Source organism: Leptosomus discolor, chromosome 27, assembly GCF_034619465.1.
Source record: "Leptosomus discolor isolate bLepDis1 chromosome 27, bLepDis1.hap2, whole genome shotgun sequence".
In the NCBI taxonomy this organism is placed as follows: Eukaryota; Metazoa; Chordata; class Aves; order Leptosomiformes; family Leptosomidae; genus Leptosomus; species Leptosomus discolor.
Genome location: NC_141417.1, coordinates 2,633,448 through 2,657,014, shown reverse-complemented (window position 1 = coordinate 2,657,014; position 23,567 = coordinate 2,633,448). Strand labels below are relative to the sequence as shown.

The 23,567-nt window shown below is 67.4% G+C and overlaps 1 protein-coding gene across 4 annotated transcripts; it reads right to left on the bottom strand.

Annotated features, from left to right (window-relative positions):
* Nucleotides 1–12,946: 12,946 nt before the first annotated feature.
* DCTN2 (dynactin subunit 2) lies at nucleotides 12,947–23,020 on the bottom strand. Of its 4 annotated transcripts, XM_086478717.1 has the most exons (16): nucleotides 22,985–23,020; nucleotides 21,869–21,937; nucleotides 20,615–20,623; nucleotides 19,570–19,575; nucleotides 18,533–18,629; nucleotides 18,348–18,409; nucleotides 15,021–15,119; nucleotides 14,768–14,928; nucleotides 14,498–14,648; nucleotides 14,342–14,407; nucleotides 14,218–14,256; nucleotides 14,010–14,087; nucleotides 13,784–13,855; nucleotides 13,557–13,659; nucleotides 13,347–13,438; nucleotides 12,947–13,226 (listed from the first exon to the last, which is right to left on the bottom strand). In XM_086478717.1, exons 1-16 carry the CDS (start codon nucleotides 23,018–23,020, stop codon nucleotides 13,140–13,142), a joined length of 1,227 nt encoding a protein of 408 aa, XP_086334843.1. In that variant the 3' UTR covers nucleotides 12,947–13,139. The 4 variants fall into 4 exon arrangements, with proteins under 4 accessions (XP_086334843.1, XP_086334842.1, XP_086334840.1 ...); XM_086478716.1 differs by lacking the exon at nucleotides 20,615–20,623; XM_086478714.1 differs by lacking the exons at nucleotides 19,570–19,575; nucleotides 20,615–20,623 and having other exon boundaries at nucleotides 14,315–14,407.
* Between the last annotated feature and the right edge of the window lie 547 nt (nucleotides 23,021–23,567).

Genomic DNA, 23,567 nt, shown 5'->3' with positions numbered 1-23,567 from the left:
GGGTGCTCTGGCTGCCGGTGCCCCTTCCTCCCCGCCCCAGCCCTCCCTGCCCCGTGAACCTTCATCTCTGCAGTAAAAAGGCGCTTTCCCTGGGACCGCCAGCACCTCCTGCTCTGACCAGGGTTGGGGGGGGGGGGTCTGCGGCACCGAGAGCCACCCACCTCCCACCTCCTCCCCAGAGGACGTCCCCATCCAGGCATATGGCACCCCCAAACGCCCTTCGCTCGGCCCCGAGGTCGTTACAGCGCTGGTTGATTGCCACCGTTCATTAACTACGTCCCTGTCGCCATCAGACACCGCCCCCCCAAGGGAAGGACCCCGGCTGTGCTGGGGCAGGATCTGGCCATACCAGGGCCGGGGGGTCTCTCCGGGGGGTGCCCCGGGGTGCCCACGTCCTGCTGCAGCCGCCCCCAGCTCCTGCGGATCCCAGGGTGGCCAGCACCCCCAGGACTCCTGTCACAGCACCCCATCGGGGCCACCGTCCCCCTGGGCCTCCCAGTAGCCCCCAGCCCCTCCCAGGGTCTCGGTACCCTCCTTGTGCCCCCCAGTTCCCTGGTTCCCATCCCACTGTGCTCGCAGCACCCGGCACCACCACCACTGCTGCGTTCTCCCAGTGCCCCTTGTTCCCAGTGTCCCCAGACCCCCAGCTCACCAGTTCCACCGGCTGCTCCCAGTTCCTGGCCAGCCGTGCCCGCTGCGTGAGCTGGGCAGGAGATGGAGGGTGGGCAGGGGCCCAAGAGCTCCAGGCAAGATGGGCAGAAGGGGGGGACGCAGGACGCTTGGGGGGGCACAGCTGGATCCCACGGGGCTCCAGGGAGTCACCCAGCCCTGCCTGGGGCAGGGCCTGATCCAGAGGCTCGTCGGGGTCTGGGAGGGACCCCCTGATGGCCGGGGGGCTCCGCTGGCGTGGCCGGGTGGCCCTGGCCCTGTGCAGTGGCTGGTGCCTGCGCAGTACAGCCTTAGCAGGTGCCGGGGCCCCATCCCCAGCTGGGTGGGGGTCCCAGAGGGTGGAGGGGGTCCCAGCAGACACCAGCAGGTTTGCAGGCGGGTGGTGTCCACGGAGCTGGAGTGGGAGAAGCACTGCTGGCAGCCAGCGCGGCAGAGGGGCTGCTTGCTGGGGGGAGAGCGGGCCGGGGCTGCGGGGTGGCCATGGGGCAGCAGAGGGTGTAGGGGATGGGGTGTTTTAGGGAGTGGAGGGGGGGTCTCACGCTGGAGGCTCAGGGTGATGGAAAGGAGGGGATGGAGGTGTGCTCCGGGGCAGGGTGTTGGGGGCTCCTCGCCATCGCTGAGCCTGGAAGGTGTTTCCCCTTCCCCCCCACCCGCAGGGAGATGGCGGCTCAGGGCCCCCTCGGGCCCCCTCCCACCCCTGCGCAGCTCCTTGGGCTCCGGCATCCCCGGCTGGGTGGGGGGCTCCCGGGCACCCATTCCTCGCAGAGCTGGGGTGCGGAGAGCAGGGCTCTGCCCAGGACAACCCGGCGTCCTGGGAAGGCCGTGGCCGGGCTCGGCCCGTTCTCGGTGGCCTTGGCGGGAGTCGGTGGTGGAGCAGGAGAAGGAACCGGGCGGTCAAAGGCGGTGGTGGTTGAGATGGGCAGTGCCCGAATCCCAGCACCGAACCCCCTGGCACCCCCTGGTACCTCCCTCTCCTCCTGCCCTCATCCCTGGGAGGATTCCACGGGGCTCAGCTCCCACCCCCAGCCCTCGCCTGCCCCAGGCTCCTGAGAAAACACCCGAGGCCAGTGACACACCCCCCCCCCCCCCCCAGTGGGGTCACAGCGTGGGTCAGGGGGTGCAGCAGTGACCCCTCAGCCCCACAGGGACGTAGACCTTGGGCTGGAGGTAGCCTGGGACACTGGGTACGCTGTTACACCAGATGAGGTGCCCTCAGGAGGCCACCACCACCACCCCCTCCCCCCCCCCCGCCAGGGACACTGGTGCCCGGCTCGCACACGCGTGGCACACGCCTGCTCCCCAGTGCAAGCACCGACCCGGGGGGGTGCCCACACGTGCCCTCCTGCTGCTCCATGCGGGCCCGGGCGTGCAGCCGCGCTGCCGCTGCCTTGTCTGCGCACACGCCCTTGCACGCGCGTGTGCTCTTGCACACCCGCCCTTGCACGCCCGCCCTCGCACAAGCGCCTGCTCTCCCCACAGGCCCCAAAATGCGCGTTCCCTCCCCAAAGAGCAGCTGCTCCCCCCCCCCCCCCCCCCCCCCCAGGTGGCAGCAGAGCGGGACGGGGGAGGCGGCCAACCCCCCCGCTGCAGTGGGGTGCCCCGTGTGGGGTGCGCGGGGGGGGGGGGGGGGGGGGGGGGGGGCACAGATCCTCCCCTTGTGTCACCCACACCCCACCCCCCCCCCCGGTGCCCGCTGCGCCCCGGCACCTCGGGGAGCCCCGTGGGGGGGGTTCCAGGGGGCTCCCACCCTGCAACACCTGGATAAGCTGTGCCCCCCCCCCCCCCCCCCAAACTCTGCCTCCCACAGCCCCCACGTGGCGAGGGCAGAGCCCCCTCCCCAGTAAGGGTTTAGGGACAGAGGAGCGGTGCCAGCAGCGCCCGCCCTGGGCACGGCCCCGCGGGCACCCACCCCCCAGCCAGACCTGCCCCAGCCCTGGCTCCTCAGTCCCCCCCAAGCTGCTGGTGGGACCCAGGTGGGAGGGGGCCACGGCCCCCCCGTACCCACCCCGGGTGAGGGGGATCCGCGGGACACCCGGGTATAAGCCTGGAATTGGAGGATCTGGGGGTGAGAGGGGGGGAGGCACTCCCAGCCGTGCCTCAGTTTCCCTGGGTGAACAGGACTGGGGGCGGCAGTGGGGTGGGGGAGAGAAGTGGAAAGGGAAAAGTGCAGAGACTCGTGGGCTGAGATAAAGCCAGTTTAATAATAATGATGAAAATACAAAAAGAAGGGAGGGAGGGAGGAAGCAAGGAAGGAAGGAGGGAAGGGGAAGGAAGGAGGGAAGGGGAAGGAAGGAGGGAAGGAAGGAAGGGAAGGAAGGGAAGGAAGGAGGGAGGGAAGGAAGGAAAAGGATGGAAAAGGAAGGAAGGAAAAGGAAGGAAGGAAAAGGAAGGAAGGAAGGAGGGGAGGAAGCAAGGAAGGTAGGAGGGAAGGGGAAGGAAGGAGGGAAGGGGAAGAAGGAGGGAAGGAAGGAAGGGGAAGGAAGGAGGGAGGGAAGGAAGGAAAAGGATGGAAAAGGAAGGAAGGAAAAGGAAGGAAGGAAAAGGAAGGAAGGAAGGAGGGAAGGAAGGAAAAGGAAGGAAGGAAAAGGAAGGAAGGAAGGAGGGAAGGAAGGAAAAGGAAGGAAGGAAAAAGAAGGAAGGAAGGCAGGAGGGAAGGAAAAGTATGGAAAAGGAAGGAAAAGGAAGGAAGGAAGGAGGGAAGGAAGGAAAAGGAAGGAAGGAAAAAGAAGGAAGGAAGGCAGGAGGGAAGGAAAAGGATGGAAAAGGAAGGAAAAGGAAGGAAGGAAAAGGAAGCAAGGAAGGAAGGCGGGAGGGAAGGAAGGAAAAGGAAGGCAGAGAGGGAGGGAGGGAGAGAGGGAGGAGTGGGGTCGAAGGGACCTTTGAGGCCATCCAGTCCGACCCCCCTGCCAGGAGCCGGGACATCTTCAACCAGACCAGGTTGCCCAGAGCCCCGGCCTTCGGCCTTCGTTACCTGTTTGCCAGCAGCACAGCAGAGATCTCGCAGCTGACCCTGCTTGGGGCAGGGGGCTGGCCCAGAGCTCCCGAGGCACCTCCGACCCTTCAGCCTGCGGTCCCCCGAGGGGCACCACCTGCCCTGGGGAGGCAGGAATGGAGCTGCCGCCGCGACAGGGAGACACGGGCCCTTGGGAGGGACGGCGACTCGGTGCAAGGTGAGGGAAGGTGCGGCGGGAGGGACGAAGTGAATTGAAATGGATTTTTTACATCATCCTCATCTGGAAGGGCGAACAGACCCGGCCTGCCATCTGCTGCGGGACGGCAGTGCTGCAGAGGAGGAAAGGTTTGATAGGGGCCAACTGGGAGGCGCTGGGACCCCGAGAGCGCCAAGAGTCTCCCCCACCCCTTCCCCAACACCCCACTTGGCTGGATTCAAGCGACCCCTCACAGGACGTATCTGCGCGACCCTGGAGCAGGTCGGTGTGAGAAGACCCAAGTTGGGAGCAAGAGCTGCGTGAGGCGGCGTTTGGGACCCCCCACCCGTACACCCTCTGCCCCTTGGCTTGGGGGTCGCAGCGACATTCACCTCCCCTGCCTCGGAGCAGCCTGTTCTGGCCGCTGTCAGCTGAGCCCTGACCGGGCAGGGACGGGATCAGTCCCCGAGGCTGGCTGCTACCTCGAGCCCCAAACTGGCAAACTAAGTGCTGTGAGTCTTTTACACCCCAGGTGTTGCAGAAATCACCAGATTTAGGGGTTTAGGACGCTGCTTGGAAATCCCCTCACTTTTCCCATCTTGAATGAATATCAAGAATTCTAATTAGTGGATATTAGTAGGAGTAACTAATGATTATTTAGGGAAAATAAGTCTCAAATGGAATAAACAATCAAATATAAAATAAAATCTGTATTGCCAATGGTGCTAGCATACCCCTGTAAAGTCCCAGACCTAAGGTATTCATTAACCAATAATTAACCAATAAAGTGGTTAGAAACAAGGATAATGTGTTATTGTCCAAGATGTCTGCTGGACAGGATTTATTATGGTGCCCATTGTGTATAATCTTTGAATCGTGACCAAAGCAGGTACGAGCCAAGAGCCTACGAGCCAAGAACATGTTCCTTGACCACACACGGTCCATTCGAGAGTGGTCGAGACCTCCGACTCACGGACCACCTACCCAAATTATATCCCCTACTCACAAGGGAACAATGGAAGACTACGACTGAGGCTGCCGCTAATTTGCATCAGAAGTGAGAAAAGAAGAACCAGTCAAGAGGATGATGCTGAATATGCATTGCATAGACTGAATATGTGTGAATTTAATGTACAAATCTCTGTTGACTGCAATGTGCAGGCGGACATCTTGGGGAAGGATCCCACGTCCCCGGGGCGCGCCGTTAATAAAGGACGTCTCTACTGTGTGTAGAGGAATTTTTCTTACCCACTGCAGATTGGCAACCCGGGGACTCCCTGGACTTCATGGCAAGTCCCTCCGCTGTGTCCCCCCCCGGAGACATCAAAGGGGACCCAGAAGAAAGAGGACGGAGCCATAGGACCCCGAGACGCACACAGCAGCGTGCCCAGCCCCGGGCTACCGGCGAGGCTCGGGAACCCTCACCCCCACAGCACGCCCGGCTCCACCCGCCTTCGGGGCTCACGGCCCTTGCACCCCACAGCGCGCCCAGCCCTGAGCGCCTGGAGACTCGGGGATCCTTGCGCCCAACAGCATTCGGGGTGCCCCGGGCGTTCGTGGGGCTCGGAGACCTTTGCCTGCGGCGGCGCAGCGGTTACTGGGGCACTGGAGGGGTGCGGGGGCCCTGACCCAGTAGCAACCAGTGGAGCTCAGCGACTCCTGCGCCCAGCAGCCGGCAGAGCCCCAGGGAGGCTCAGCCGTCCCCGTGCGCAGCAGCGCGTCCAGCCCCAACCCACCGCGGGGCTCCGGGAGCCTCGTGCCCAGCAGCGGTCACAGGCGGCGTTGGGTGGGAAGGGACCTTAAAAATCACCCAGTGACCCTGCCCTCAGTGACGCCACGCTGGCTGTCACCAACCGCCTTCTTCCCAGGGCTACTGGTGAGGCTGGTGACCGCTCGCCAGTGCTCTGGGGAACTGGCATGGCCAGCGCTGGGACACTGGGGAGCCTCGGGTCTCCTCACACGTTGTGTGGTTCTGTGTAGCTGTGCCTGCTGCGGGGCTCGGAGACCCTGGCACGCAGCGTGTCACCCATCCCCAGGGGACCAGCAAGGCTCAGGAATCCTCACCGTCAGCAGCACCTTCAGTCTGGGGGTGCTGGAACCCTCGGGAATCCTCGCACGGAGCAGCACCCGTTCCCCGGCTCTGGAAACTCGATAGGGACTGAGAACCCGCGCACACAACAGCCTGCCCAGTTCTGGCTGTCCATCAAGGCTTGGGAATCCTCCAACGTGGCAACCCCTGCCCAGCGCCAGGGAAGCCCCCGGGAAGCCCCGCACGCACCGGCACACTCGGCCCCAGGGTATCGGCCAGGCCTGGGCGCGCTCGGGAGCTGCAACGCAGCTGGTCCCGCTGCAGCGCTGCGCCGTGGGGGTCCTCGCCCACACCGGTGGGGCCAGCCCTGGAGCACCTGCGTGGCACAGGACCGTTGGCAGCCTCGTGACGGACCCCTTGGTGCCAGCAGGGGCTCCAAACCCCCTGCACGCCGCGGCCTTTTCAGCCCAAGGCTACCAAAGGGGCGCAGGAACCCTTGCCCGCGGCAGCGTGCCGGCAGCCAGCGTGCCGGCGCGGCTCGGAGAGCCTCGTGCAGCAAAGTGCATCCCACCACGGCGCACTGGAGAGCCTGGGGGACCTTGGCAGGCAGCAGCGTGGCGTTGGCTCGCCGGGAGAACAGGCCAGAGTGCCCTTGGGGGGGACGGGGGGGGCCACCTTCTGCAGCTGCTGGGCCAGTCCTGCCCTTCCTGCAAGGGTGCTGGGCCCGGAGAAGAGGGAGCTGGGCGTGCAGGCAGAGGGGCTGCCCCCAACTCCCCCCCCCCCCCAAGCTGCGTTCCTGCCGGCCTCTGCTCAGACACCGCGCGGTGACGGGGCTGCCAGGAGGAGGGAGCCCCTGCCCATCACCCTGCAGAGCCAGGGGGAGCCCGGCCACGGGGGGACCCCCGAGGGAAACCCCCCTCCTGCGTAAAGGGGTGTCTGCGAGCCAGGATGGCCCCAAGCCCTCTGGGCTTGGGAAAGGAGAGAGGGCACAGAGCAGACAGGCCGCTTCGCTCCTCTGCCAGCGGGAGAGCTCTCCCAGTGACACCAGCGCTTTGCTGAGCCACCCCGGGCTGTGGAAACTGGAGCTGGACCATCGCTCCCCCGCCCTGTCCCTTGCAGCCCGGCCCGCCACCATCCTTCTCCTGAGGGAGCAACGTCCCCGCCCCACGGGCAGTGCAAGGTGTTGGAAGCTCCTGGGAAGACCGTTCGCGGGGAACGTACACGGGTCGAGCTGCCACTCGTCTGCTTCATTTTGTTGTTCTTCCTAAAGGAGCTCTTGGGCCTGCGGGGGGGTCCCTGTGCTCGCCGTCTTCCCCCGGACCCGTACTCGGGACACACAGGAGTCCTCTGGGCTTCCCCAGTTGCTCTGCACCTGACATTTGCTGCAGCAAAAGGTCCTGGGAAGCTCCTTCTGTAAAGAAACGGCGGGAGCCATCGTGATGCAGCAGAGAGAAGCCCCGTTTGCTCTCCTCTTGCCGCCTTCGCCGCAGGGGCGCGGAGCCGGGCAGAGCAGGGGCTGGCTGGGGTGATCCTCCGCCCTCTTTCCTCCAAGGACTTGCAGACGATCCTGCCTTCTTCCCGGGCATCCTGCCGGCAGCTCCTGCGGAGCCTGCACGTGGAATGGCGCAGCAATCTCGCACGCCTCGTCGGTGAACGTCCCCAGGAGAGTTTCTGCTGTGGCTTCATCCACTCCGAGACGAGAGGCAAAGGGAGCAGGTCAGGATCCAGCCGGGAACCCTTCCCCGCCTCCCTCGGCTCTCGCAGCGGTCTGGCACGGCTTAGGGCCACTCCGTGCCGGGGGCTCGGTGCCTGTGTCCGGCTCCTCTTCCCAGCACGGTGTCGTGGCGCGGTGCTGGGAGAACGATGGCCGGGAGCTCCCGCGGCCGGAGGGGCCGGTGGCCCAGCCAAGGGCGAGTTCACAGAATCACAGACTGGTTGAGGTCGGAAGGGCCCCCTGGAGATCATCTTGTTTTGTCCAACGGCCCTGCTCAAGCAGGGCCGCCTGGAACCAGCTGCTCGGGGCCACGTCCAGCCGTGGGCTGTGCCCAGCGTTGGGGGTCCCTCCGCCTGCGGGACCCGCAGGGCTGGGAAGGAGAGGGGACGCGGGGGGCAAGGCAGCACCTGAAGGGAGCCAGGAGGGGACAGTGCGCCTGTGGGGGTGTCCCGGTGCCCTCATGGCTGCTCCTCTTCCCCTCCCGTCCCGCAGGAGCACCTGCAGGGAGCAGCCGCCAGCCTGGAAGAGGCGCAGGAGGTGCAGGTGATGGGGTCAGGGCGGGGGGTGCCAGCGCTGAGTCCGCGCACCCCAGCAGCCATGGGCAGCAGCACAGCCGGGGAGGACATTTACTTTGGGATACGGTGTCCGTGATGGAGGGATTGGCCCTCCAGAGGTCCCCCAGGGCACCCTGCCGCGGGTCTGCAGGCCCAGCAACGGGGGCTTTGGGGAAGGGGGTGGGATGAGCGACCCTCCCTTGTGTGTCAGGGGACCAGAGAGGTCCCGGTGCTTTGGAAATGAAGCTAGAAAGAACTCTGTGACTGTAGGACGAGCGCGTCACCTTGTCGATGTTACGTGGCAAAAGCCACCGTGCAACGACGGCCCTGCAGACGCCTGCAAGGGAACTCGGCCGGCGACGACCTCGCCCGCGCAGGAGGGTTTGCTGCTGGAAGAAACCAGACCAAACGGGCTGAAAGCGGCAAAGTTGCAACAAAATGGTGCAAAATATGCATTAAGCACGTCCGCACGGAGCAGTTCACGTGAGCGAGTGCTCAAGAGCGAACGGTAACAAGTGACTTCGTGGCCGAAGCTCATGGGTTATGTCAACCGTAAAAATGAACGTACGAGTCATCTGCAAACTGTGTCTGTGGAATAAAGAGCAGAAAAAGGGGCATTTCAGCCGAGAGGCACCTTTATTGCCAGCGATAAAAGGGGGTTTAATTCGTGGGCGCTTCTGCCACCTTCTTTCCAGGACCCACGCTCAAACGAGAAACCAAAACATGAGCAAATCCCCTTTGGCCAACACCCATGAGCACCAGGGCGACCAGTTGGAGGGGGGCGGCTGCTGGTTTCCCTTCTTGCCTGGGTGCACTCCACAACTGCCCGAGGCCTGGCTCTCGCCCGGTTTGGAGGCAGGAGGGTGCATCCCCCATGGGGGATGCACGGGCGGGAGACATCGCCCGTGGCCGCTTGCCGCCTTCTGGAGAGGTCAAGCCCCCGGCGGAACCTCCCGCAGGACACCTTCGGCACCTCCTTCTGCGAGTCGGGGGCCGGCAAGCGCGTGCCCCGGGCTGGCTTCGTGGACCTGGAGCCCACAGTGGTCGGTGAGCACAGGGGACACCCCAGCATTACTGGGATGCCCAGTGCTAACGGGCTGGGGGATGCTCTGGGAATGTTGGGGTGGGGCCTGGGGCTGAGCCCAGCAGATGCTGGGAAAAGCACAGGAGAGGGCACTGGGAGGGGCATGGTGGGGTAGGGGCACTGGGAGTGGACTGGGACCAGCACTGAAGGGGGGGAGATGGGGCTGGGGTGGGTCTGGACACCCCCCCAGGGGAAGAGCGTGGCCCCAGCCCCGGGAAAGGGCAGCCCTGGGGTGTCCCCAGACCTGCACAGCCAGGGCAGGACCAGCCCCTCCCCCACCAGGCCCCGCCAGCTCAGCCCACCCAGGACCCCCATCCCCATCCCCTTGGGATGTCCCCCCAGGTCAGATTGTGCCGGGATAACAAACGAGGCAAGACTGGGAACAGCAATTTTAGCGGCCAGCACGGCAGCACAACAGCCAGAGGTGACCCCCCCCGCCCCCTCCTCTTCGTTCTCCACGCCGCCGGCCCCCACCTCCTCCCAACCCTTCTCCAGGGCAGCCGTGTTCTCCGGAGAGCTCCCCCTCCTCCACGTACCCCTGCACGACCGCCCGCTGGGCACCCACCAGCTCAAACTCGGGGCGCAGGCCTCGGCGGTGGCCGTGGTGTTGCTCAGCGCTGCGCCTTGGCCAGGTCCCCTCCCCCCGGGCACCACCGTGGGCGGCTGGTGGTTGATGCCCACCTTGAAACCGGCGGGACACCAGTCCACGAGCCGGCTGGCGCGCTTGGTCTTGAGGGCGGCGGCGGCAGCGGCGTTGGCACCCTCGGGCACCCCATCCCCCGCGGCGGCGGCAGCGCGAGGCGTCCCCGCCGTGCCGCGGGTCGCGCTTCACCGTCTGGTTCACCGGCCGTGGAGACCCGCGGGGCTGGGCCGGTGGAGAAGAACGGCTTGGGCGCCTTGCCACAGCCGGCGGAGAGGCGCTCCTGCCCCGGTGAGAGCTGGAGCGGAACGGTCCCGCTCCGTGATTCTTACTTTTCGGTTCAGTCTCTTCTGCACCTTCCGAAACCAGCAGCGGGTTTCCCGGGCAGTGTCTGCTCCTGGGAGCGACGGCCCTGGGCGTTTATAGCCACCACCAAGGAGCGGGAGGCAGAAAGGCTCTGGCTCATACTTGCTCCTGTAGCCACCAAGGCCACGGCTGAATCCGGCGCTCCACGTTGGGGTGCGTAGAGTAAAAGAGTTGTGAGTAAAAAGGTCGCGCCCGCGGGGAGGAGCGAGCTGGACAGGTGACCCCAAACTGACCAAGTGTGCCCCCCCCATACACACCGTCTCCAGTAGAAAGCTGAGGGACCACGAGGGTCAAACGCTCCTCAATGGCCGATGTCCGAGGAGGACTCTGTGACCCCGACCTGTGCATCCCCGAATCCAGCTCCTGCATCTAGTTCCCATCTGCTGCCGAGTCCAGCCTGGGGCTGCCCCAGCGCCAGCCCGGCAGCGTCAGGGGTGATGCCATCACGGGGCTGGACTCAACACTGGTTTTGCATATATTTGTGTATATTTCGTTATTCCCTTATTAATATTATTATCAATATTATTTTCCATTTTTATTGTTATTGTCTCGTTAAAGCTGTTTCAGTTTTCTTTCCCAGCCTCTCAGTCTGTCTCCCTTGTGCTCTCTCTCCCCGCTCCAGGAGGACAGGGGGGTTCCCAGGAGTGTCTGGGACTCCTCAGTCCCCAGCCCAGCCCCAACCCACGGCAGCGCCACGCGCAGGGATGCAAAGCCGGAGCCGGTGCCACCCCGAAGCTGTGGAACACCGGGAAGCCCTGCAGCCCGTGCACCGCCCAGCCCGGGAGAAGGGGAGAGAAAACAAGACCAATCCGTCGGTGGTTCTGAAATTTAAGATGCTACCGAGTTGCCCAGGAAGGCAAATATTCACCCCAGGACCTTCGGGGACTCGTCTTGGGGACACAGGCAGGGGCAGGCACCGGCCGAGCCCCCCACCAGCCCTTGGGAAGAGGACCCCTTCCCGCAGGGACTGGGGGACACTCGGTCCCTTCCCGCGACAGGAGCCAGCCCTGGCAGCGCCTGCGCCCAGCCTGACCCAGGGGGTCTGCTCTGAGGAGGGGAACCCCACGGCGCTTCACAGGAGCGTCGGGGTACGGGGGCACGGCCTGGGCACCCATCGAGGTCTGCGGGGCACCCGCACCCCCCTCCCAGGGCACGACCTGCCCCAGCACAGGTCACACACGCGGCGCAGCTGCTCACAAGCAGAGGGTCAGCAAGGACCAGAGTCCAGGTCCAGGAGGAACCTCACATGACCCTAAAAAAGAGACAAGATGAGGGTTTTTTTCCCCCAAAGGCAGAACCGAGCCAGCCTCCCCGCAAGCCTCGATTCACCCCCAGGCCCACTTCACCCTCGGGGTGCACGTCCCGGGCTTGCAGCTGCGGTGGGTTTGCAGGGTCCCCCGTGGGAAGCCGGGGCTCAAGGGTCGTGGCTGGTGTGGTGCTGGTCACCCCCTCACCGTGTTTTGGCTGGTGCTGAGCAACGCCGGCCCAGCATCAAGGCCAGCTCTACGCCTCCCGGGCAGGGGCGGGTGGGGGGATGTGGCTGCCCCGTCCAGGGATCTTTCCTCCCTCTCTTGGGGCAAAGACCCCAGAGACCCAGACGGGACTTCAGAGAGACCTGCTGGAGGGACACCACGGCGGGACGGCGGCAGCCCAGGAGGCCCCGAAGTGCGTCGGTGACAACGGCCTCCTCCAAGTGACAGAGGAGCCAAGGAGCAGGGGGGCTCCGCCGGAGCTCGGCCTCGCCGACAACGAGGGGCTCGTTGGGGACGCGGAGGCCAAAGGGCTGCGGGGACCACGCGATGGTGGAGCTCAGGATGCGGAGGGCTGGGGGGGAGGGGGCTCAGCGCCCCGGCCTTCGGGAGAGCAGCCTCTGGAAGTCCCCTGGGACCAGGGAATGGAGCAAATCTGGTCCCTGAGCCAACACGTCTGCCTGTCCCCAGCCTGTCCCCCGGCCGCTGTGACCGGAGATTCCCGGGGGGGCCGGTCGGGCCGGAGGCGAAGGCGGCTTTCCGTGGCGCAGCCGTTCCCGCGTCCCGTGTCCCCCCAACCCCGGCAGACACCCCACCGCGCCGCTGCCACCCCCGCAAGTTCACGGCCTGGCAACCCCCCCCAGGGCTCAAACCCACCATCGCCAGGGACGGGCCCCCACCCCAGGGACGCCCCCGCACCGGGGGGGACTGGATCGGTGCGAGGGGGCGCAGCCGGAGGGTCCATCCCCAGGGCCCGCTCCCCGTCCCAAGGGGTCCCACTGCCCCCCATTACCTCAGGCCCAGGGGTGTCGTGGCCCCAGGGCCAGATCTGCTCAGGGTTAGTTTAGCGCCAGGCTCTCCCTCACCAAAAACGAGGTTCCCCCCCGCCCCGTCCCCCCGGTACCAGCAATAATCACCCCACCAGCCTGGGGGGGGGGGGTGGGGGGCCCGTGCCCCTGCCCCCTTCGTGCCCACCCACTCGGGGTCGCCCCCATCCCCACACAGCCCCACGGGGGGTGACGAGGGGACGTTCCCTTCCCCGCCGTGGGGCGCAGCGTTCCGCCAGGAGGAGGCTGGGGGGTGGGTGGGGGGCGGGGGGGGGGGGGGGGGTCATGCACCATTAAAAGGTGCGGTTAAAACCCGGCGACTGGGCCCTGCTCGTGCCCCACAGCCCACCCCAGATGCTGACACGGATGCACTTTGAGCTGAGCTGTTTATTGGGGTAAATCGGGGGGGTACAGAGGCACAACCCCCCCCCCCCCCGAGGTGGGAACGGAGGAGCGGGGAGGACCCCTCCAGCCCCCACGCTGCGCAGGGCGGGACAGAGCCAGGGTATATACAAGCAGGGGCTGGTACCTGCGGGGCGGGGGGGGGACACACACGACACAGGGAGTGATTCCCAGGGGGTCGCAGGGCCCGTGGAGGGGGGCGGGGATGCCCGGTGCAGGGGTTCTCCGGGGCGCTCTCACTTCTGCAGCCGCTTGATGCGGGCGTCGATGTCCGCAAAGTTGTCCTCTACGAGGGCCAGGTTTTCCTTCATCGTCTTCTGGACCTGGCGGGGGGTGGGGGCGCAGCGAGTGGGGAAGGGGGTGAGCAGGAAGGAGGGGCAGGATGGTGACACCCCCCCCCCACCCCCTCCCACTCCACCCCAGCAGGTGTTGGTGGGACCCACCTCCGCCAGCAGCACCGTGTTGTCCTTGAGAGCCCCAGCTATCTCCTGCTGCGTGGTGTCCAAGTGCACGAGGACCTGCCCGAACTGTGTGGCTGCCAGGGAGGAGAGAGCTCAGTGCTGGGGGGGGGCAGGCAACCATGTGTCCCCCCTGCCCGAGATACTCCCAGTCCCACCACGCCACTGTCCCCAACGTCCCCTCCAGCCCCTCACCTTGCTCGTGCAGGTCCCTGAGGGTCACCAGCCTCTGCACAACGTCAGGCAGGGTGCTGGCCACGGGGTCCCAGCGCTGCATCGTCTCATAGATCTGGTGGATCTGGGGGATGGAGCAGGGCAAGAAGTGGGGGGTCAGGACAGTCTGGGGGGGGGGCGGGGGGGCTCCATATAGCCCCTGCCATGCCGGGGGGTTCTTTGGGGGGGTCTCCCCCACCATCTCTTACCTTGCTCTGGGTGTCGGCATCTTGCACGGTGGCCTTGTGCTTGGCGATTTCATTCACCTTCCCCAGGACGCTCTGGGGAGGGGAACGGAGGTGAGACCCCAAATCTGTCAGTGCCCACCCCCTCAATCTCACAGCTTTGGCCAGCGTTGTCCCGGCCCCCCCCCCCCCCCCCCCCCGGCGCCCCATGACACCCACCGTGCAGCTCCCTCCTCCCGTCCCCCCTCACCTGCAGCCGGGCCTCCACTTGGTCCAGCACGGCCACGTCCAGGATGTTGACCTTGGCCTGCAGGACCTGCACGGTCTCCTGGGGACAGAGCGTGGGGTGAGGGGGGACACAGCAGCACCCTGGGAATGCCCCCTCCCCCTCCAAGTGCTATGGGCATGGGGGGGGGGAAAGGGACTCTCCGTGCCCCCCCACCCCCTGCCTGACTCACCATGAGGCTGGCGCCCTTCAGCCCCACCAGCAGCGGGTTCTGTGGGGAAGGAAAGTGCGTCAGTGGGGCAGGATGGGGGGCAGGAGCGCGGTAGGGCAGGAGCCCCCCCCCCCCCGCCCCTCACCTGGCTGTCGGGCTCGCACCGCACCGTCGCCTCCAGTTGCGCCAGCCGCTTCTCCAGCTCCGCCACCTGGGGGCGGGGGGGAAGATGAGGGGGTGAGACGGCAGGACACCCCATTTTGGGGTCAGGCACAGTGTCGTTGTCCTCCCCTCCGCTCACCTTGGCCGTCTGGGCAAACTGGTCCTGCTCTGGCCTCCAGTACAGCTCGAAGGTGACAGCGTCTCCGGTGGGCGCCGGGCCTTTGGCCGGGCTCTTTCCCGGCGCCGCCGCCTTGCCGCACTTTGCCACCTCCAGCTGCTGCAGCAGGCGCCTGGGCAGGGGTGGGGGGGGGGGGAGAGGTGGGTGGGGGGCCCGGCACTGCCTCCGCGGGGACGCTGGCATCCTCCTCCTCCTCCTCCCCCGCCCCCGGGGTGCCAGGACCCCACTCACTTGGCCAGGGCGCCGTCAGGGTCTGCGAAGTCCACGGCTGCGGTGGGGCCCAGCAGCTTCTCCAGGTGGCTGGAAACCAGCTGCTGCTTCAGGCCCTCGACCTGCCTGGCCAAGGCCATCGGCGTCAGCTCCTCCTCCGCCGCAGACTCCTTCACCGTGCTCTGGTGGCGAAGGGGGGGGACACACAGAGATGGCCGTGTCACCCCCCTGAGCCAGCCTCCCCGGCGGTGCCCAGGGCAGGGGTGATGCTCACCTGGATCTGCTCCACCTCCCTCACCAGCTCCTGCACCTCGTGCTGCAGCCGCTGGTACCGCTGCTGGGGCGTCTCTTTGGCACCAAGACCCTCGCCGAGCTGCAGAGAGAGGAATCGGGGGGTCGGGGCGGGGGGGGGGGGCTCCCGGCCGGCCTGCGGCTCCAGGCACCCCGGGCGGGGGTGGTGGCTGGGACGCCGGCACCCACCTCCCCTCGGTGCCCGCCCGTCCCTGCGCGGAAAGGCAAGAAAAGGGCTTGACCAGGGAGAAGCAGCGGGTGAGGCCCTCGACAGGCAGGCGGGAGCAGCCTCACGCTCATGGGCCCTGGTCCCGACGGGGGACTTCAGAGAGACCTGCTGGAGGGACACCACAGCGGGACGGCGGCAGCCCACGAGGCCCCGAAGTGCGTCGGTGACAACGGCCTCCTCCAAGTGACAGAGGAGCCAAGGAGCAGGGGGGCTCCGCCGGAGCTCGGCCTCGCCGACAACGAGGGGCTCGTTGGGGACGCGGAGGCCAAAGGGCTGCGGGGACCACGCGATGGTGGAGCTCAGGATGCGGAGGGCAGCGGGGGGAGGGGGCTCAGCGCCCCGGCCTTCGGGAGAGCAGCCTCTGGCCTCTCCACAGCTCTGCTCGGAAGAGTCCCCTGGGACCAGGGAGCGGTGGGAAGAGGGACCCAAGAAACCCGGTTGATGTTCAAGGATCACCGGCTCCAAGCTCGAGAGCGCTCCGACCCAGCGAGGGGGACATCAGGCAAAAAGCCGGGAGGCTGCTTGGGTGCACAGGAGCTCCCGGCCAAGGGCAGACCCAGAAAGGATGGAGGAGAGGCTGGAGCAGGGACAGGGAGCCTGGGAGGAGGAGAGCGACATCGCTGGAGCAGCCAGAGACGAGGTGTAAGAGTCGGTCCAGAAAACAGCGTTGTCTCCACCTTGTCATCAGGGACATGGACAATAAGGTACCCCAAAAGTTGGGCTGACATCTTGCCATGGGTCTGCAGCGGCCTGCCTGAGGCACAGTTGCTGATCCCGAGAACGGAATGTGGTACCAACACCCCGGAGGGAGAGCTGCACGGCACGGAGAGCACTGGGCTGTTCTCTGGCACGGGACAAGCCCGAGCTGACCAGGCGGCCGCACAACCGCCGTCCCGAAAGACCGATCCGCACCGACGGAGCCAAGAAGAGGCGGAGACACAGAGGAGGAGCAAGGGGCGCTGCTGGGCACGAAAAGGGGCTCCTCAGCGCCCGAACTTTGGCAGCTTCTCCCATCAAGCATCACGACGATCGTTAGGACCGACGGGACGCTGCCTGGACCTGGGACCATCGGGACGCCTCGGACCCGCGGCGGCAGCTATCCCTCTCTGTCCTCTTTTCACTTTATTTCCCCTTTCCTTTCACCCTCTTTCCCCGTCGCACGCCGCTTTACGGGCAAACACTAAAGGTTCGCTGTGTGATTGAAGCAAACCCCTTTGGCGTGGTCGCCTTAATTTTGCGCTTCGAGATCACAGCAAACCACCCACCACGAGTCACCGAGCGGACGGGGACACGGGGTCAGGAAAGCCAAAGCCCAGCCTGGCCAGGGACGTCCTAGGCCACAAGAAGGGCTTCTGCGAGCACCCAGGCGACGGAAGGACGGCGAGGGGAAGCGGGGCCCTGCGCAGGCGGGAACGGCTGCGGCGCTGGAAGCCGCCTTCGCCTCCATCCTGACCGGCCTTCAGGGCTCCCCGGCCACGGTGGCCCGGGGGAAAGGCTGGAGCAAGGCAGAGGTACCCTGGGCAGGAGAGGATGAGCTCAGGGAACACCCGAGGGAACTGGACACGCAGAAGCGCAACGGGCACAGAGGGAGGGCGGAGGGACCTGGCTGGCGGCCACTCTCGATCATCTTCGCTGGGTCACGGTGACTGGGAGACGCGCCAGAGGAGTGAAGGAAAGCGAACGTCACCCCCAGCTCCAAGCAGGGCAAGAAGAAGGACCCAGGGAACCACAGGCCAGTCAGCCCCACCTTCTTCCCCAGGAAGGTGATGGAGCAGCTACTCCTGGAAACCATTTCCAGGCGCACGAACGACAGAAAAATCATGAAGAGCAACCAGCGGGGCTTCACCACGGGGACGTGAGGCTGGAGCAGCTCAGTCAGCTCCTACAAGGGAACGATTGGCCTGGCAGACGAGGAGAGAGCAGCGGGTGGTGTTGTCTGCCTGGGCTTCGGGAAAGCCTTTGACGCTGTCTCCCACGAGATCCCCCAGGAGAAGCCCGGGCTGGACGAGCAGGCAGCGAGGCGGGCTGAAACCGGCTGAACAGCGAAACGCAGCGGGTGATCCTCGGCCTGAAGTCCCGTTGGAGCCCAGTAATAACCAGCGTAGCCCAGGGGTCGACGCTGGGTCCGATCCTCTTTTAACATCTTCAGCACTCTGGATGACGGGGCAGGGCAAACCCTCGGCACGTTTGCAGGTGACACCGCGCCAGGAGGAGCGGCCGAGCCATCCAGAGGGAGCTGGACAGGCTGGAGATGGGCCAACGGGAACCTCACGGAGCTCAACGAGGGCAAGCGCAACGTCCTGCTCCCGGGGAGGAACAACCCCTGGCACCAGCACGTGCTGGGGGCCACCGAGCCAGAAGGAAGCCCCGTGGAAAAGGCCCCAGGGGACAACCAAGCTAAACGTGATCCAGCAAAGGGCTAACGGGGCCCTGGGCAGCACGGAGGGTCTTGTGGTGGGAGAGGATCCTTTCCCCCCGCTCAGCACGGCTGAGGTCCCACCCGCAGCGCTGCGCCCAAGCGCTGGGCTCCCCAGAACCAGAGAGAGGTGGGTGCACTGGAGAGAGTCCAACGAAGGGCCGTGAAGACCCCCGGCGGGGCTGGAGCATCTCTCCTGCAATGCTCGAGGGCTGGGACTGGAGAAGAGAGAAGGCTCTGGGGGACCTTACCAACACCTGCAGGGAGAGCGCCAAGAGCAGGGAGCCCAGCTCTTCCCAGCGATGCCCAGTGCCAGGACCAGAGGCCACGGGCACAAACCGAAGCGCAGGAGGATCCCCCTGAACATCAGGAAAGGCTTTTTGGGGGCGATCAAGCTCTGGCACTGGTTGTTCACAGAGACGGTGGAGTCACCATCCTTGGAGATATTCAGAAGGCATCTGGACACGGTCCTGGGCAACTAGCTCTAGGTGGCCCTGCTTGAGCAGGGGGTTGGGCTAAACGACCCCCCGAGGTCCCTTCCCACCTCCACCCGTCTGTGACTCGGTGTGATTTGTGGCCCTGGGCAGGGACGTCGCCCGTGGGGCGAGAGGGGACAAGGGACCGCGCACCGGGGTGGCTCCCATCCCCGCGTGCTCCGGACTCACAATTTCGTATTCCCCAGACTTGTATCCCGTCGTCCTGGGCTTGCTGATGCAATCAGAGAAATCTGGAAGAGGAAGAGCAGGGTGTCACCCCAACATACCCACGGGGGCTGCGCCCTCCCCGGGGTCAGCTCAGGGTCCCCCTCAGCCCACCCTCCTCCAAACCGCCCCCCCCGCCCCCGGCTCACCCACTCCCTCGGTGCTCAGGCGCTTGTCCCTGAACTTCTCGTAGGCGGCGTTGGGGTTGATGATGAGGTGCTCCACGCTGGTGCTGGTGAGCTCCTCCTGCACACAACGCTCAGCCTCAGGGGGGGCGGGGGGAGGCAGCCGCCGGGGTCCGCCGGCAGAGCTGCCGCCTCCCCGAAGCGACGGCGGCCGCCTGGGGCCGGCGCTGGGGAGAGGGTGGGCAGGACCCGGGGGGGCGAAGGCAGCCCCATCCTCCCCTGGAGAGGTGCCCCCGAGGACTGACACGCAGGGACGGAACCCAGCAAAGGGTCTGCCCGGGGCAGCGAGGGCTGTCCAGGACGTGGCATGTCCCCAGGGCCTGGTGTGGGGACATCGCCCGGCCTGGTGGGCAGGGAAACCCCCCCCCCCCCCCTCCGAGGGCCTGGCAGCGGAGCCAGAGGTGCAAGTGGCTCGAAACCTTTCGGCAGTCCCAGTATCGACCAGTATCAGGAAACCTTCTGCTGAGCCCACGGGGGTCGTGGGCAGCCGGGGCGGCCCCCGGCCCAGCGAGGCTGCAACCGCCCCACGGCCGCGTTTCGGGGTGGCCCCCACCACCCAGGGGGCGTCAGGGGGCTGCGGGACTTCAACCCCTCAAAGACCGAAAGGGCTTTGCCCGCAGCCCGGCAGCGCAAGTGCGGACGGTGAGTCCGGGCTCTCCTCGCTCCCCCGCCGCGGTCGGGGGGTCCCGACCCAGCAGGGCCCTGCAGGAGGCACCCGAAGGACCCCTTTTCCCCTCCCCCCACCCCCCCAACCAGCTGCCCTGGACCACGGCAGCCCCTCTCCAGCCCCTGCGCCCGGCCGTGGCCTGAAGCGCTTTCGGGGAGCCCTGGCGCGCTGCGGATGGACGAGGAGGGGTGAGAGGCGGGGGGGAGGGGGGGGTGGGGAGCAGCAGTAGCAGCGTGAGGGGGGGGCCGTCCGGTGCGGGGGGCGGGGGGGGCGGCAGCGGCGAGCGCTGGCGAGCAGAGCGCAGGGTTACGGCGGCCGACGGACGGGCTCTTACCAGCTCCTTGCGTTTCCCAGAGGTGAGAAAGTCAGAGCAAGGTTAGGAGGAGAGGGGGGGGGGGGGGGAAGAGAGAGACAAAAATCGCGTTAGAAGGTTTGTCCCACGCACGGGCCCCGCCGTCACCCACGACCCTGCGCCGCAGCTGCCGCCGAGCTGGCCCCGCCGGCCCCGCACCAGGGCTCGGTGCCATGCGGGACATGGGGGCTGCCAGCGCGGGGGCGAGGGCAGCGGCCGGGGCAGCGGCGGGCTGGACCCCTCGGCTGGGCACCCCGGGGCTGCCGGGGCCACGCTGGTCACGGCCACCGTGAGGAGTGGCCAAGGTGGCCAGAGAAAGCGTGGGAGCGGGCCGGGGCCGGAGTGTGGGGCGACGTGGCCGTGTCCCCACTCTGACACCCTCCCTCCAGCTCCGGCTCTTCTTACCCCCGGTGGCAGGGGGTGAGGGGAGCCTGTGGCAGGACGGACCCCCCTGCCCCGAGCAGCTCAGCGCCTGGGGGGTCCCCCGGGGCTGGGAGGGAGGATCAGCTGCGATCCAAGGGGACAGAACCCTGCAGGGGGCACAAAATGCCCCCTGTGCTGGCAGCAGGGACGGGGGCTCAGCGCGGCCCCGCTCGCCCGCTCGTGGCTTGCCCAGCCCCTGGCAGGACGGGCTGGGGGGGGGTGGCAGCCACCGGCCCTGGGCAGCACCCCCCCCCCGCGCAGGCAGCATCACCGGGGGCCGGGGACACACACACACACGAGGCCACCGGGGCAGGAGCACGGCGTGGCCCAGACCCCTCGGGGGAGGGGGTCCCTGGGGGTCCCGAAGGACAAGCAGGGCAGCGCGCAGGCAGGCAGGGCGGATGCAAGGCAGAGCAGGGAGGCGGCGGCAGCACCACGTTGCCCCCTCTCCCCCCCCCCGGGACCCACAGCCACCGCCGGCTGCCTCCCCTCCGCCCCACGGCAGAGGTCGGGGGGGGGGGGACACCCCCCGCCGGGGCCAGGGGCCGCATGCAACGCTCGACCCCCAAGGGCATGCAAGACCAGAAGCGGCGAACGGGCTTACTTGTGCAAACTAGTGTCCAGGCAAGGTGGGGAGCAGGGGGGGGAAGAGCGGTGGGAAAACTCCGGTCAGTTCAGCGCGCGAGAGCCAAGGAACACCACGAAGCTGCGCGAGGGGCTCCGGGGAGAGGAGGCACCAGCCCCTCGACCCCCGGCAACCCTTGGGCCCCCGCCTGCAGCGAGGCCGAACAGGAGGGGAAACGCTGGGGGGAGTCACCGGTGGGGCACCGCTCTACTCTCGGGCACCACTTCAGCGCGACCGAGGCCCGAAGGGGGCAAACTTTGGGTGTAAACCACCCATTTCAGTCCATCTCGCTGCCCTGGCTCTCACCAGGGATGTCTCTGGCCCCCCCAGAATAGGGGGGCGGGTGCGCGGCGGACCCCTGCCCCACGGTGCTCCCCCAGCCCAAATGTGGCGGGGCCGCACCGACCCCACGTCCCTCACCAACGGTGGCCGCGCCGCGGGGAGAAGCCAGGTCTCCCCTCCGTGCCGACACAAGCCCGGCTGCCCCCTCCCCGGCTCGAGCCAACCGGGAGCACACGCCGGCGAAGCGGGGCCCGGGGTGGCCCGAGCGGCCGTTTGGGCTCTGACCCACCAGCACCCGTCGGCTTCCAGCCCCGCCGGCGGAGCCGGGGGTCACCACGCAGCCCCGCGTGCGCCCCTCGGGCTGTGCCGGCCTCCAGGACAGGCCCCCGGCGTCACCCCACGGCAAAGGCACCGCGGCGCAGCCCCACGGAGCCTGGGCATGAGGGGCTCCGGCACGGGGCTGGTCTGTGGGACCCCGGGGCTGTTCAGAGCTGGTTTTAGGGGCGACCCCGCCTCAGCAGGGCCACCCCTTCATCCTCCGAGCGCTGCCCGCCGGCCAGTGTCCGTGCGAACCCCACGGGGATGGGGGTCCCGGCCGGCCCCGCTCGCTCCTGCTGCCCTCGGCCGCGTCAACGCAGGCGGCGGATGCCGAGGAGGGGGACACCCACCCTGCGTGGGGTGGGGGCTGCGCCCTGCCCTCGCTTCTTGGGCCCCCCCCCCAAAGCTCTGGCAGGCTGAGAGATGGGGGTGGCGCGTGGCTGGGACCCGTCCCCGTGGCGGGGGCGGTGGGGGGTGGCACTGCGGGGGTGCGGGTGGGGACAGGAGCCGTTTCCCTGCCGCGGTGCTGGTGCCAGTGCTGGTCCCGCCACCGCAGCGGAGAGCCGCAGGGTCGGGGGGCACGGGCACAACCGCTCGCCCCCGCCCCGCGGCACGGCGCCGGCAAGGCCTTACCGCCTCGAACTCGGCCTGGTCGTCCTCGGGCAGGTCGCTGGTCTCGTAGACGTCGGGTTCGTTCCTGGCCTGGGGCGCAAAGGGGCTCCGGTGAAACCCCAGCGCCCCTCAGCCCGTTTTCGGCCGTTTATGGTCAAACACCCCACAATTGCCCCAAAGACCTTCAGGCACCGACACCCGTGGCAGCCCCACCCCCCCCACACACACCCCCCATCTCCCCAAAGGCTCCACAGCCCTTCGGGATGCCCCTGATGGCCCCAACACCCCCCTGACTGCCCCCGTCGCCCGGACACCTCCAAATGCTCTGGGCCCTTCCAGGTACCCCGATTCCCACAACTGCCCAAACTACCCCGGGTCCTCCCAACCCCCCCCCCCCCCAGACACCTGTTCCCCCCTCCCAACACTCCTCAGCACCCCCCAGCTCCCCAAACACCCCACTTACAGCCCCAGCCTCCTCAGATCACCCTGGACACCCCAAATGCCTCCAATACCCCCCCCAGGTGCCCCCTCTAACAGCTTCCATTCCCCTGGCACCCTCAGTTTCTCCAAATGCCCCATTTGCTGACGCAGAGGCCCCCGATCCCCTCAGACCCCCCCAACCCCTCTGAACCCCTCAGTCCCCACCAATCCCCACAGTCCCCCCAGTTCCCTCAGACCCCCTGGCCCCCTCCCTACCCTGAGACACCCCCCGACCCCCTCAGTTCCCCTCGACCCTCTCCAATTCCCACGGTCCCCTTAGACCCCCTGGTGCCCTCAGACCCCCCCCTCCAATCTCCTCAGATCTCCCCTAACCCCATCAGACACCCCCCGGTCCCCCTCATCTCCTCATTCTCCCCCCCGGCCCCCTGATGGCCTCAGACCCCCCCCCCCCCCCAGATCCCCCCGATCCCCTCATCCTCCCCCAAAGCCCCCCTGATCACCTCAGACCCCTTCAGCCCCCTCCCTTCCTTCTCCCCAAGGCCCTCCGATCACTTCAGACCCCCTGGATGTCACCAGACCCCCTCAAATCCTCCTGATCCCCTCATTCACCCCAAAATCCCCCCTCCTGACCCCCTCAGACCCCCCAAACCCCTCAGACTCCCGCCCCGCGGTGCCCCGGCCCGCTCCCGCACTCACGATGCCGGGCAGGTCGGCGTACTTGGGGTCGGCCATGGCCGGGGGTCGGTAACGGCGGTCGGTCCCTGGAGGGGGGGGGTCGGTAAGTGGGGGGGGGGGGGGGGTGTCGGGGGTCGGTAACGGGGCCGGGGCCTGAGCACCGAGCAGGGCCGGGGCGGGCGGGGCCGCTCTCGCGAGAGCAGGGACGGGGCCGGGAGCGCGGGGGGGGGGCGGGGCCTGCGCGGGGGGCGGGGTTTGCGCGGGGGTGGGCGGGGCGGGGGGCGTGGCCGGGGCGCCCGGCGGCGGCGGGGCGGGGGGGGCGGGGGGGGGGGGGCTCCTGGCGGGAAGACCCGGGGGGGGTGACACGGGGGGGGGGGCGACACACACACACACACGGAGGGGGGGGGGAGGGGATGGCACACGGGCTGTGTTACACGGGGGGGCTGCCCCGTGGGGGGAGGGCCGTGCAAGCACCCCTGCGTGGGTGTGGGAGTCACGGGGGGGGGGTGTGGGGGTGGGATGTTCCCCCTGCCCCCTCCTGGCCCCCCGGGCTGGGCACAGCCATCAAGGACACGAGTGGGCCCGGCCTCAGCGCCAGCGGGGG

Coding starts and splice junctions, on each gene's coding strand:
- DCTN2 (XM_086478714.1), bottom strand. CDS start 23,020: ATGGCCGACCCCAAGTACGCCGACCTGCCCGGCATC. Junction 14,257..14,314: donor GCGGGGGGGGGGGGGCTCCT/GCCCTACCGCGC, acceptor CCTTCCCCACAG/AACCCGCTGCTGGTGGGGCT. Junction 13,439..13,556: donor CAGGGACCTGCACGAGCAAG/GTGAGGGGCTGG, acceptor CCTCCCTGGCAG/CCACACAGTTCGGGCAGGTC.